The sequence below is a fragment of the Bacillus rossius genome, chromosome 15, assembly GCF_032445375.1.
Source record: "Bacillus rossius redtenbacheri isolate Brsri chromosome 15, Brsri_v3, whole genome shotgun sequence".
Classification (NCBI taxonomy): Eukaryota; Metazoa; Arthropoda; class Insecta; order Phasmatodea; family Bacillidae; genus Bacillus; species Bacillus rossius.
The window spans coordinates 2473292-2488162 of NC_086342.1; the positions used below are offsets into that span (position 1 = coordinate 2473292).

The 14871-nt window shown below is 41.5% G+C and overlaps 1 protein-coding gene across 1 annotated transcript in view; it reads right to left on the bottom strand.

Annotated features, from left to right (window-relative positions):
- Positions 1–2779: 2779 nt before the first annotated feature.
- The window catches only part of LOC134539466 (transient receptor potential protein), a 30205-nt gene continuing 18113 nt past the window's right edge, over positions 2780–14871 (bottom strand). The window contains exons 12-17 of the mRNA XM_063381525.1: positions 13729–13862; positions 12905–13028; positions 11571–11766; positions 8385–8549; positions 6235–6454; positions 2780–5545 (exon numbers count right to left, since the gene is read on the bottom strand). Coding sequence (XP_063237595.1) covers positions 4752–5545; positions 6235–6454; positions 8385–8549; positions 11571–11766; positions 12905–13028; positions 13729–13862 — 1633 coding nt within the window. The 3' untranslated portion in view covers positions 2780–4751. The remainder of the gene's footprint in view (positions 5546–6234; positions 6455–8384; positions 8550–11570; positions 11767–12904; positions 13029–13728; positions 13863–14871) is intronic.

Below are 14871 nucleotides of genomic sequence, written 5' to 3' on the forward strand. Positions count from 1 at the left end.
ATTTAAGGTCAGTACTATCATTACCTAAAATTCCGGTGATGTCAGTATGAAATGTATATTTTAATTTGACATCTCCAACACTATCATTGATTTAGTACCGTCAGTTGGGGTAACACTGGCCCTTTGAGGGTAACTTTGGCCCAAGACAAAAAAAAATTTAAATCATGTTACAACTCTTCCAAATATTTATTAGATGTGATGATACATATGTTACAGCGCCTGTGCTGCTTGCCCTGTGCCGACAAAATACACTACACAATAATATTTCCCTCGCATTTCAGCATCTTAAAAACACATTTTGTAGACTTTAAATAATTTAATATGGACATTAAAAATCTTAATATCTGAGTTTTTTGAGTTCTGTGACCCTAAAAATGAAAATTTGTGTTGTATTTGCACTCATTAAATAATGATCTACAATTACTTCAAGTATTCCAGTGTGCAAAAATGTAAATTATATGAAGCTAGTTACATTACGATTTTACGAGTAAGACCGTTTTCCTCATTCCGTAGAATGTATAAGAAATGTTGGCAGAATTATCCTTCGTGCATGGAAAACTACCATATGTTTCTTTTTGAATCGTCGTAATAAGAATACAGTAGGTACTGCTCCCTATAAACCATTTTTGGAAACATTTCTTTCTTCTCGTCCGCGATCTGGAAGTGATTTGTAATTGCAACTATAACCGTCAGAAGCGCTATCTGTAAGCTTTAAAGTTAACATGAGAAACAGCTAGAGGGTTGACAGTGCTACCTACAGAGTATTATATTAATTACTTCGACGGCAATGCCGCTGTACTCTTTCCATAGAGTGTATACGAAAATATGTCAGAATTCCGTCTCGTCCTTTGAACGTATGGCAGATTTCCGTTATGGTACTTTTCCGCCTTTTTCGAAGAGACCAGGCGGAATACTTCCATTATGGTAGTCTTTCAGTATGGTAGTCTTCCGCGCGCCCTTCCAGACGAGTCGGTTCGGTCGAGTCAACAAAGTCGACTCAACTATTTGACTGTCGTGTGAAGACTCTTCTTGGGATGGTTTCACACCAGACAACTTGCGGAATCAACTTCTCTTCCGAGAAACCTCCCCCATAAATTAAAAAAACCTTCATCGCAAATTTCTTAATTAAATAACTTCTTAAATATTTCTAATCATTTGAAAGAAATGTTCCTACCGATTTAACTGGTGTTTGGCATGCTCCAAGTTGCTTGAGCCGGCTTTGCATTTTCTTGCCACTTCCCTCCGAGCTTCACTCCTTTTGGTTTTATCTGTGGTTTTCCTCACACCTCATATCCCACATTGCGAAACTACTAGAAATTTCTTCTATAAACTGCTCCACGTTGAAACCGACACGTAGAACGGCCTCCACCACGACCTCGGAGAACTCAACCAGGCGGCCGGTGCGGTCGAGTGCCGAGCAGTGTCTTCTGTGTCGAGACCCGAACAATCCACCTTCGGCCAACCTCGGGATTTGTTTTATTTTTGCTCAGGAAAAATGAACTCAAATACCTATTAAAAGTGGTCGGTTAGGTTAGCTACATTAAAACTCTTTAAAACACTATGGACGGTTAGTTAGGTTAGTATAGCTACATTAAAATAAACAGAGAAATATAAATATATATAAATATACCCGAGGTTGACCGAAGGTGAATATTCCGGCGTGTTCGGGCAGGGACAGAACTTGATGTACATCTTGGGCTTCCCCACGCTTAGATCGCAGTTCAGGGAGAGTGGCGAACACTGTTGCCAGATTGATACAACCCGGTTTGGTAAAATTAAGTCTTATTTTGTATACCATCGTTAATCATAGTAAGTTTTAATACATATATATTTTTTTGTAATTTTTACAATTTATTGATTTTTCTAGGACCATATGTCTACCATCAGTATTATTATATTTGTAGTCATTCTGACAGGAAAAAAATAATCAACTGCTAATTACCAGTTATTATTTAACAGGAGAAACTATTTGTAACACTCAGTCACTATTCATAACAAGGCATTCCATGAAATAATGTGCAATGTTGAAATGGGCCAAACATTTTTTTTTTTTAATTGAATGATGAAAACAAATTGTTAACAGAAATTATTGAAATTAAGATGGCGTCTTTTAATTACGTCTCCTTAGAAAAAAAAAAGGATGATATCAGCTGATGCTCTTGATGAAATACAAAAGAAAAATGCATTTCCACAACTCTCATTCCAATTTTTTTTACTTTACAAAATACAATTTCTCAGATACATTAAAAAAAAAATTTCATTACTCTATGTTATGTTATGTCTGAAACCTTTGAGCTCTATGGCTTACATCTGGCAACAGAGCACGATGAGACGACAGCGCTAAAGGTCCTGCCACGCAGTCAAATATTTGTCTCTTATACCTATATCTGACAAACAGTTATTGTTGGGTGGAGGGGGGAGTACCTACTGGACGGAAAATGACTTCCAATTTTCTCCATCAAATATTTTTGGACAGATAACCTCAAAAAAGTTATAAATTATGTCACACTATCAAAGTTGTTATTAGTCTGATCTATCTCAAACTTTTCATTTTTAATATCAATTTTTAAAATTAAAAAATGTATCACAGTTCTGGATAGAATTTTTGAACTTCTTATTATAGTTGTGTATTTAATTCTTTTTTGAACATGTATAAATTTAAATCACAATATTATCAGGTAGTTTCATAATAAATTAAATGTTAGGTGATTTTTTAAGTTATAGAAACATAAATTAATTTTACACATAAAATATTCTTGCATACAACATTCACGTTAACATATTTTAAATATTTTACTTTTATAAACTTTTTAATCGACCATATTCTCTTCGCCATTTTAAAGAACCATTGTGACGGAAATGGTTGTTATTTCCGTTTTCGCTAGGCACGATTTTGATACGCCGATTGCATCCAACATCCAACATATTTTAGAACCTTTCCTATATGCTAAATAGTTGATGGAAACTCCAAATTGTCGCAAAAACATGGCTACGCTAGTGACTTTTTCGGTGACGTCATACTCCTCCAACTTTATTTGACGCAACATATTGGAAGGTGTTGGAAGTGGTAATTTGACAGTTTGACAGAGCCTAAATAGCAGAAACCGTGCTAACCAGACCAATAACAGAAACAAAAGTGAACACCGATTGGTTTTTAAAAAAAAAAGTATATTGAAGATACTGCATTCTTTACATTCTTTTATTTTAAAATATCTACAAAATAGTTATTTTATGTAACTATACAAATGAATATGTTTAGACAATATGCATTTAAAAAGTACTTGGTTCTAATGGTACTTGATGGAAATTTATAAAAAAAGACAGTTAATAATGAGTTTTAATAATAAATTTTATTTTAATATGTTGCACGAAGCTCCACGGACAAAAACCTCTCTAAATGCATCCAAGATACGAAAAATATTTTTGCTGTTGTGAGGTAGGAATTTATGGGCATTTGAGGTCTCCCCCCCCCCCCCCTTTTTTTTTTTTGTTTTGTTTTATACAACACTACCACTCATTCCATGTGAAGTAGGTATGTTACAACACTGCATCAATAATTTGAATCTATCTAGGACATTTCTTATTAATTATAAAAACAGGACAAAAGTAAATATGTCGTGAAAGTAATGATGATATTAAACGCTGTGTTACAGCAAATTAAAGTACATTTTGAATACTTTTAATATTTAGGCTAAACAATAATAAACACTTAATTTAAATAAATATTTCGCCTTGCCTCAATTTTGCGAAGCACTATGTACTTAAACAATACCCTATCATTAATCACTTACATACATACTTACACTTACATACATAAATAGGAACGTATTATTTACAAATACATTTAAATTAATACACAGGCATCTTTTCACATTTTTAACAATCAGGGCTTTAAATTTTGTCATTCTTTGCGGCAGATGTAGTTAATTTTAAAGGATCTTTAAGTCAACGGTCTACTTCAACCGTCAAATGGTTGTGGAAATCTCAATGTGGAATCCTAATAGTAAAATGAGGACCTATAACACGACATTACCAAAACGAGGACACAAAATGTTAGGATAACCATGGAGGTGACTTGGAGCTAAGTATCTCGCAGCAGTTCACGTATGAACAGGCATGTAAACCGCAACCCAGCGCCATCCTTACGTGGGAGAAACAGGAACCAATAGACGCCATATCGGTTCCAGAAATTTTCATACCATAACAACATTTCATAATCTGTTATTGAAATTAGGCCTTCGTTAAGACATAGATCATACGTTGAGAGATATTCAAACAATTATTACAGTGTAGCCATTGAAATGGTATGGCCATGTCCAGACAATGGGAAAAGAGATGCTGCCTAGGATGGAGTTGAAGTGCAGAGGAAGAAGGAAGACTAAGGAGGAGGTTAGAGGAACAGATAGTTAAATAGTGCAGGAGATAGGAGAAGACTGGAATAAAGTGAAGGACGAGGAATGTTGGAAGGAGAGAGGAATATGGAGGCATTTTACTTTACTGGCCCAGTCACAGGCTGGAAGCAGTTAGTTATGAATATGATGATGACTAAACGTCAATGAATTCACAGGAGAGAGAATATTTGTAGCAGCAAGTCCCTATTAACTACAGGCAGTCCAAATTAATCATACATGGTGCTTTAACGAAGCCAATTTTGGAAATGAAATCATTCAAAGATGACGAGACCTGAAAACTGTTGAATCCAAGATGGCGTCTTCCCTCCACAAGGCCAGCAGCACAGTGATGGCGGGAAGCTACAGCCACTTGCCAGGCGCCGGGGGCAGGACCTTGGTCTTGGGCTCCGGCGTCTCGGGGGAGCTCACGTGGACGGTTATGTCGGCCTGCGACTGCTGAGGGCGTCTAGCCGCTTCTTCCTCTCCGCCTGGCTGCTCTGGAGGCGGGTCCGGGCGGGGTCCTACCTCCTTCTGCTTCTCCTCGTCCTCGGAGGAGTCCTCCTGGATGGGCGTCCTGGAGCGGAAGTCCTTCTGCGGCGGGCCCTGCAGGACCTGCATCTCCTGGGGCGGCGGGGCTGGCTGCTCCGGGGGCTTGGGGCGCGGCCTCGCGACGGAGGGCGAAGGCGCCTCCCTGGGCCTGCGCCCCGAGCCGTGGCTGTTGCAGCTGCCGTCCCGGTCGTCGTACTCCTGCCTGATCTTGGCCATCTTGAACTTGGCGTAGGCGACCCGCGCGGCCGGAGACACCGCCGACAGCCTGGGGTTGTACTCGACCAGCTTCTCCGGGTCCATGGAGGTGAGCGCCTCCCCCTGGCTCGTGAGGATGTGCCGCCGCAGGCTCTGGCGGCTGCGGCGGCTCACCGCCTCCACGGCGCTGCCGATGGGGTCGCGCGCCGTCTTGCTCTTCCGCACCGCCGCGTTCCAGTCCTTCTTGCCCTTGGAGGAGCCGGTGCGCTTGCCGATGGCGCGCGCGATCTTGCTGAAGACGTCGCGCGGCTCCTTCTGGCTGATCACCTCCTGCAGCAGGTTCTCCACGAAGCCGATCTGGAAGTCCTTCTGCAGGCGGCGCTCCATGACTCGCCCCTTCTTGCCGGCCACTGCACACACACGAGCACACACACACCCTGGGAGACTATGTCACTGAAGCTGGCCGCGCCAGTGGACTCAGGGCGAGAGGTGGCAAACAAAAGTAACTGCTAGAAAAATTAAATAATTTGGCAAACCAAACACAACATTTCATATACTGCAGATATCATCACTCTCAATTTAAATTTTCATCCACTGATTCTGAACTGTACTGTAAAAAAAATTATGCTGTTCGTCAGAAATTAGGTCAGATCATACACATCCCACCACGACGCCCCACGAGTTCACCACCCAGGGTTTCAAGCGAGTGGGGGAAACGTGGCGGGTATGTTGTCCGAGGATAGAGAGTTATCTCGGTGTACCGACGTTAACCCCTTTCCAGATTCATTCCGTCGATGCCCCAACTCTCTCGCCTCATCATCATCTGTGCAAAACATTTAGAGAACCGCCAATATGGCGTCGGACTGCAAGAGCAGGACGACAGAAAATTTTGGCACAACGGTTGGCCGAACTAGATCTCAGATCTCTCCGGCCCACACGAGAAATAAAAGAGTAAACAAGAGGAAGTGTTATGGAAAAGGGGCTGCATCCTACATGTTGATAACAATACGCCTGAAAGAGTGTACAGCAGCCACTCCATTGTCCTCCCAGCATGAAGTGCTGAGGAGACGGGACGAAGCGGCGCGAGCAGGGTACTGACGCGCCGAGTCGCGGTCCACCTGCGGCGTCTGCATGCCGTTCTGGCGCAGGATGTCGATGAGCTCGTAGCGCAGCGACGAGATGTCCTGGCGGATCTCCATGACGTCGTCCTCGGTGACGCCGTAGTCGTCCCTCTTGGTCTGCTCGGCCGTGACGTAGCGCCGCACCAGCAGGTGCATCACGGTGTCGTGGCGCTCCAGCGCCTTCTGGCGGGACTTGTCCTGGGACAGGCACCATCCCCCGACGTCACTGGCCGGCTTTGCCTGGGACAGCACCGCTGGCCAGCAACACGCAGAGACCCTCCCATCCTACCCCCAGGCCCAAATGTACTGGAATAGTCCCGTCAGGCCAGACAAACGGGACCACCGCTAGGCCACAGCAGTAAATTTTCTCAGCCCAACTTAGCAGTCTTCAATTCCATTTATTGCTTTTTTATGATAAAAAAATATTATTTTAAACAAGGCATCCCCTCTCGTCAATCATCCAACATTTTCTCCCCCCACCCATGACCAGGCTGACCTTGAAACTTCTAAGTATTTTTCCTTCAAGTGTGATGGATAGAGACCTTAACAATTCGCGGATTCATTTCGTGACATGCTACAATTTAAATAATTATACCTTAATGCTGATTCTGCCATTGGTTCGCTGTTAATCTGGAGTAATGAGGGCCAATTAGAGACCCTCACTCATATAAGTGTCAAATCACAGGCCGCCCAGTCGAGACGTCTCACAAGTCAACAGTCAATGAACAGTTGGCATTTGCCAGAGTGTGTACAGGTTATTGGAGTCTATCCTGGAGGTCATTGAACCCGCGAATTTTTCCGGTCTCTAGTGATGGATGAATGTTACTTTGATAACCACTAAGCGACCTTCATTCAATGGCAAACAAGTAGCTCTTGAGTGTGAGAATTCTATGAGCCTCGAGCCAAATAAGGCGATGGTGTATAACACAAGCGGTAGCCGATGATAGTTCAACTTCGTTTAGTTCATTCACTTGCCAACCAGCTAAAGTGTGTTGAAAGGCCAGTATCAACCCCCCTCCCCATATTTGTTCCAAACAAAGCACAAAACATAAACGTAAACTAGAAAAATATTACTATGCAACATCATAACAAAGGTTGGGTTTTTTCTTCTTAATTCTACATCACAAGACATCAGTCCCTCACAGTGTGAAGCTACTGAGGACATTAAACCTAGACAAAGAATTATTGGATGGAAGTTGACTGGTCGGATAAGCTGTTGATCCCTTCTAAAAAATACTGTGTGCCACTACTTCCACACATATATATATATATATATAATTTTTATAAAATTGCAGTATATATGTGCTACTTAAAATCCACAAATACAACTATAAATTATCTAGAACACCTCAGAGGTGGAAGTCATGAAACAAATTAAAATTTACAGCTACCGACTGTTAATCAAGTCAGAAACATGTGGATCGTAAAACTGGAAGGAGAAATGAACCAGTAGTAAATAACAACCTGTTGTCTCATGGTATGTCTGTTACCTTTATATAAGTTATGTTTTAAAACAATTGTTTTTGAAAGTTACTTTGAGGGATAACAATCACATTGTAGTAAGGTAAATAGTTTACGTATAATCCATTGGTACTTTTTAACTATAAATTTGGCCATTTACAGTAAAATTAAAGTTTAAAATAGACTAAACAACTTCCTTGTTTAAAGTCCTCAGCCTATAATTTTTGCAAGTAAGAGAGTCCGAGATTGATTTTATAATGTTCTTTAAAAACAATACAGAAACCACATTTTTTTTGGGACTTAGCTGCTGCGCGCCGGCCGATGTGAGAGCGTCTTTGATGCTTGTGAAAAACATGAATAAATATAAAAAAAAGTAAAACTGTGCCAAGAAAAGTCTCCCTAATTTGCAGCACAACTGAAAATGGTGATGGAATGTATCACAAACAGACCTTGTGCAGACAGATGGATACGATATGTATCTCTTAGAGCATAAAAAAAAATTATTATTCACTAATAAGTAGGACATTGCGCCACGTCGAACTTCCATCGACCTGTGAAGGATGTCCAAATTCCAAATCCAGTTCGGGATGTGGCACGGGCCTGCCGGGAAGCCCCGTACGGCACGCCAACTGCACCGTGCAGGGTCCCCGGGTCATGGGTCGCTCACCATGGCGGACTGGTCGTGGCGGCCCTTGTCCCGGCACCCCAGCATGGTGCACAGCGTCTTGGGCGTGGGCACGATGTTGAAGGGGGCAGGCACCGTGTCGCCCTCCTCGAAGTAGCTCATCCACAGCTTGCTGCGCGCGAACTTCCACTCCTTGTCCGAGTGCTCCTGCGTTACAAGAGGCGAGCAGAGGTTCAACACAAACACAGTGTGTCTACGAGCAATCAAACCACACCCACTACCTAGCCTACAATCCATCTGACGATAAAGTACTACCATTTGTCCGGCTGCTCATACGTTACAAGGGGCGAGCCACCAGTCAACAGAAACACGGTGTCTGCAAGCAAGCTACCTGTAAAACCCCACCACCTGGTCTACAATAGGTTTGCTCATAAACTTCTACCCCTTGTCCGAGTGCATATGTGTCATACGAGACGAGCAGGCTGTCAAACCAAATAGAAATGTCTACAAGAGAGCCATCTGTCAACCCAAACCCCATAGCCTACGATACATTTGATAAACTTCTACCCTTTGTCCGAATGTTCGTGTGGTACATGTGTCTGCAGGCGAGCTGCCAGTCAACCCCTACCACCTGGTCTATAATAGATTTGACGGTAGACTTATACCCTTTGTCCGAGTGCTCCTGTGGCACCTGGGGTGATCCGCCGGTCGACACAAACAATTGTCTACAAGCTAGCTGCTGGTCAACCCATGCCCCTAGTCTACAATCCATTTGGCAATTAACTACTAACATTAGTCCGAGTGCTCCTGTGGCACATCAGACGAGCCCCCTGTCAGCCTTCAGGCAGTCCAACCTACTGCCCTGCCGTATACATCCTTGTGGAATTTATGAGCAGTGGCCTTTTTGGCTATGATGCTACAAATACATTTTAACAGCAAATTAATCCACATGCCTATCAATGATAAACTCGCATCAGCAGTTTTTTTTGTAAATTTACCAATTTAAAAAAAAAGTATGTAGAGTTTGTGATCAAAATTAAAGAGAAATATTGTATTCTAGCAGGTAGAGATTATTTGTTTTTCTGCTTGTATGCATAAATATTATTTTTAATGTCCCTGAAAATGTTACGAAAGTTGTCTATACATAAATTGTACAGGAAATTTCTGATTAGAGTTACATAATTACTTATGGATTTTTACATTTTATAACAAAAATTATATAAAGATAGCATGGAATTATTGTAATTTTTTCTCTTGTAATTTGATTTTATGCTCATTCATAATTGCATGGTAATTTCCATAATATTTATTACAGTGTATTAACCCTGCTGAAAACCAAACCACCAATTTGTAAGCTAACCTGATGGCTATGTAGAGAGAGTCTTCACGAGACCCGAAAATTGAGCGAATTAATTTCGTCTCAAGGTACAGATGACAATCGCTTATACTTTGGTGTTACTTTTAAGACCTAACGACAGAAATTTTGACAAGATCTTTTCAATTTTGCCCAACCATGGTTCAGCGCAGTCGAAAGAATGGTTAGTTTCTCACAGAGATATTGACCAACGGATGGAGTGAAGTAGATCGAGAAGACACCAGAGGACGCCAAATCTCAACGTCTCTGCCAACGACACACTGTGCAGATCTCAGCTAGAGTTCCCAGTTCGGACTGCTCGCCAGGCAGTGAGGGATGTGTCGGTATGGCTTCGCGAGGGACCTAGCGCTAAGTGGATCACGACGAGTTCCATGGAACTAGTATGACATAACAATATGGCAGACCGACCACACTGTTCTAGCTTGGAAGCAAAATCTTTGCGCAGTTCGTCGAGACATCCACTAGGACAGCGGTGAACACGGTTTCAAGGGCGCAGTCGTGTTTCTGGACAAGCCACTTCGAAAATGTCCGTGACATTTTTACCTCACTAGTTCTGATCGGCGCAAGAATCTTGTGCCTATTTCCCAAGGCGATTGATACCTCAGCATACATGTTACAGATTGCTCGTGATTAACATGAAAAAAATTCAGCCAAATTAAAATGTTTCTTATAACCATAATGTGATTTATGATGGAAAATAAATAGTTAATAAAGCTGTAAATTCTTCTGTTTAAGTATATACATAATAAAATATATATATAATGAGAGTCTAGTGTGATGTCAAATGAGCTGGCCAATTTGACATTCTTGTATCTGTTGATGTATTAATGAATAATAATGAATTGTAGATACTGATGGATATGTCGTGATAATGATGATCTTAATTTTGACAGGTAATGATTTATATATTATTGATGATAAATTTTAGAAACTTAAAAATTCACAAATCCTTTTGCCGTCAAAGAAGACTCCAAAATCTCGCATGTTAGTGTCACATTTACGATTGAACCACACACAAACATTTGTCTTGGCTTGAAGGAAACTGAAGCAAACATAAACCCATGGGAAAAGAAGGAACAAATCGTTCTCCACACTGACAATATCAAAAATGACTTTGCAAGATACCAACGCAATTTACCGAACAGCATCGATTGAATGTCAACAAGACTGTACTTTCTAGCAAATAGCAAAATCAACCTGTGAAATTTTTCCAGTCCCTAGTATTGATGAATCTGATGAAGGTGATGATAGGCCCCAGAAATTTCGTAGATTCATTTTTACTGGCAATTTAAAATCCGAAGATTTGCAAGTTTTTTGTGAATTCTTCAATTGGGCTAGAGCTACTTTATCACACTCTCAAGGTTATCTGAAAACAAACTAACATCAACTGAATGGTAAAATATCAATCAGACTATTCAAAACTGAAATATACTTTCTCGAAGACTGCAGCCAGTGAAGATGTGGTTATGGAAATATCATATGGAACCTGCAGGTCGATGAACCTCAAAAATTTCTGGGTTTCTACTGAGAGTGAATGGAGAGGGAATGCAGACGGACAGAGAGAGGAAGGCAGGTGTTCCTTGTGAGGACGGGGCGAGAGTGGAACGAGCTTGAGGGGAGGACACTGGATGTGGGAGGAGGGAAGGACTTACGAAGGAGGCTCCAGAGGGGGGAGGAGTGAGGGTGGTTGGGGGATGGGAACTCCTTGTCACCGGGCGGATGCCCAATTGCAGGTGTAATATTATTAGTGACGACATCTGGTGGTGATTCTGACGGTGGTGGTGATGCGTGCCCAATGAATGGCCCAAGTCACGCCCAACGGGCTCATGTGACAAGGCGGCGGTGTTAGGTACCGATATGAGCTGGTACGAGTTGGACATCATGGCGATGAGCATGTTGAGCAGCACGATGATGTTGATGACGGAGTACGAGCCGAACATGAGCATCGCCCAGAAGCGCGTGAAGCTCTTGATGCCCGTCAGCTCGAAATTCTCCAGGTCGACGAGGCCGAAGCTGGCCCAGAACAGCGACTGCGACGTCTCGAACATGCTGCGGGCACACGGCATCCCACGTGCGTGAGCGCATTTCGCCCAAGTGCGAGGTGGCGCAACGTGAAAACATTGAACTTCCAGTCGGGAGAAACAGTACATCCATACTGATTTAGGTACTCCATGGTATCCTGAGATCACCCCCAAACAATTGCTACGATGGTTCTTTTCTATAGATTATTGTTGATTCCATCTCCGAATTCTCTGGATTGTATAGTGCTTGTACTTTTCTAACAGCCTCTTTGTCAACAAGACATAAAGATTTGTTTATTTATTTATTTAATAATCTCTAGCCAAGAGACATAGTCAAAATTTCCCCCGGTACTATACAAAAATAAAAACAAATATACAAAAAACATAATCACAGTGCAAACATTTGCACGTGGGAAGGAGTTTTCCTCGACGCACCGGTGTTTTCAATTAAACGTAGCCCGGCCTCGTAATGATTAGTCACCCAGCTGAAGTAAATAAAACAGCTGTTTAACATCATGAAATTTACCGTCCCATCTAACGCCCCTTCTTCATCTGGCTGATTGGCGATTAAAATAGTGGTTGCTGTAAAAATATATTTATCAAGTTGTATCAGTAAGCTACTTAAAGTATTTTATTTACCAGGCCTTGTAAATGTGTACCAGACATTTCCGCAGACTTCGGCTTTTAATTTTGCGTAATTTTGAAGTGGTTCCAAGCACACGCATTAACATTGCAAACTAACTAACTCTTATTTAAATATTTCATTGCCTGGGCATGAATACATTTGGTATTGTTGTAATACGTATCCATAGAATAATTTTAAATGTTTTCAGTTGGTTTTAGTGACTATTGTATAATATTTGTCAAGAGTAAATTTATGCAGTATTTAATAATATATTTATATTTATGAGGTATTAATCATGCGCCATATTACCAAGTCATGGGCATGTATTTGTTTGGCCTTCTGAGATATACTATACTGTTTGCATTAAATTTAGTTAAAGAATATTTCAGTTTTCTCTCCTTTCAACTTCTCCTATCTGCCATTCAATATGTTTGGCCGTAGTAATTTCAGGTCTGAAAGTATCTGCACTAGTTTTCAGCCGCTCCCCTGGTGGTGCGAGGGCAGGCGGGCAGGGGGAAGGGGCTACAGGCCGGGGGCTCACTTGGAGAAGCGCCTCCAGATGGAGCAAGCCTTCTCCTCGTTGTCGTAGTCCGGCTGTCCGCCCGGCAGGTGGAAGCAGCGATGCCTCTCGAGCGTGGCGTAGTACCACAGCAGCTGGTTCATGCCTGGCGGACACAAGCACGTCGTCTGGACGGATTTAAAAACGATGGTTTTGTAACCAAGGGCGTCGCCAGGTGGGGTAGGGGGGCAGTTGCCCCCCCCCCCCCCTAGAGCCCTAGAGATTTAAAAAAAATGTAGCCAAATGCAAAAAAAAATACATACTTTTCCCACAACTTCCCCCCCCCCCCCCCCCCCCCCCGGCCATCGGCTGGCGACGTCCTTGTTTGTAACAAGTACATATTTTATCCATCTCAACATTTCAATTATGAAAAAAGCCTTTTTCCAAAATATTTTTGAGTATAACTAAGGGAAAACTGCCTAAATTATTTTTTATGCAGTTCCCAAATATAAAGATATAGGTACGAAACATTGTTGAATTTAACGAAAATTAGCTAATTAATATTCATTTAATTGTATTGCCACTATAACTCCGATACAAAAATAATAATTACATGCTATTGATTAAAAAAATATTTTTGCAAAAACAAATCTCTCTAAGGTAAGTAGAGTGGTAAGTTACTTCACCCTGCATAGCTCACACTACTGGTTAATGGCTAGCCGGTGAAAACCTATGCACTTCAGTAATATTCCTTCAGCACCGACACGCTGCTGACAGTGACTGAAGAGGAAAGCGTACACGGGAGGGGGGGATATATGTTAACGTTATTGACGCATTCGCGGACTCACATAATGGCCGCAACTCACCGCAGCCGAAAGCGAAGAGAACCAAGGTGTAGATGAAGAAGAACTTCAGTATGTCGATGATCATCCTCCCCAGGGATATCTGCAGGGGCCCGAGGTGAGGGTTGACGCTGAATATGTGCACCAGCTTCATGTAACTGCACACAACAAGGTAACGGAACAGTCACTCTATATTATATACTCCTCATCACAATAACATCAATTTCAATAACCTAACACAATTTTGTTTTAATAAATGAGGGGAAGAAATTGTAAATTGGCTACATAAAACCGTCTATTCAATGTAAATACAAGGGTTTTACATTGCACGATTATGTGCTGACGCTTTGATGATCAGTTACACCATAAGAGTCCAGGCGTGATCTCAAATCATTTGTTGGTTTGATCATTGTTAGACTAAATTTTCTGTTGGACCATTGAGTTGTTAGACCACATTTTCTGTTGGACTATTGAGTTGTTAGACCACATTTTCTGTTGGACCATTGAGTTGTTAGACCACATTTTCTGTTGGACTATTGAGTTGTTAGACCACATTTTCTGTTGGACCATTGAGTTGTTAGACCACATTTTCTGTTGGACCATTGAGTTGTTAGACCACATTTATTGTTGGGCCATTGACTTTTTAGATTACATTTTCTGTTGGACAATTGAGATGTTAGACCACATTTTTTGTTGGGCCATTGACTTATTAGACTACATTTTCTGTTGGACCATTGAGTTGTTAGATCACAATTTCTGTTGGACCAGCACCGAGCGCAGAGCACTGGGAACTTCGAGGTGAACCGAATCTCGCGTCAGCTTATGGCCGTGATCTCGGATCTACAATGTGCCATAAGATATGGCCGGCATTTTCTCTTTCTTTATGCGAGTTTATTCAATCAGACTTTTATATTAGAGTATTATTTTTTTTAAAAAAATTGCAGATCATACATAAACCCACAAATCAAACATTTTACTTATTATAGTGGTACAACCTAATCTCATCTCACGCGAAATACCCATATTTTAATGCATGAAATGCTTGTTGCCATTTTCCGTCCACTACTACCTTTCGAATACAATAGACACAAATATTTTACAATGTGACAGGGGCCTTTACAAATTATGTTGGTTTTTTTTTATAGGTTATTTATACAGATCATTCTG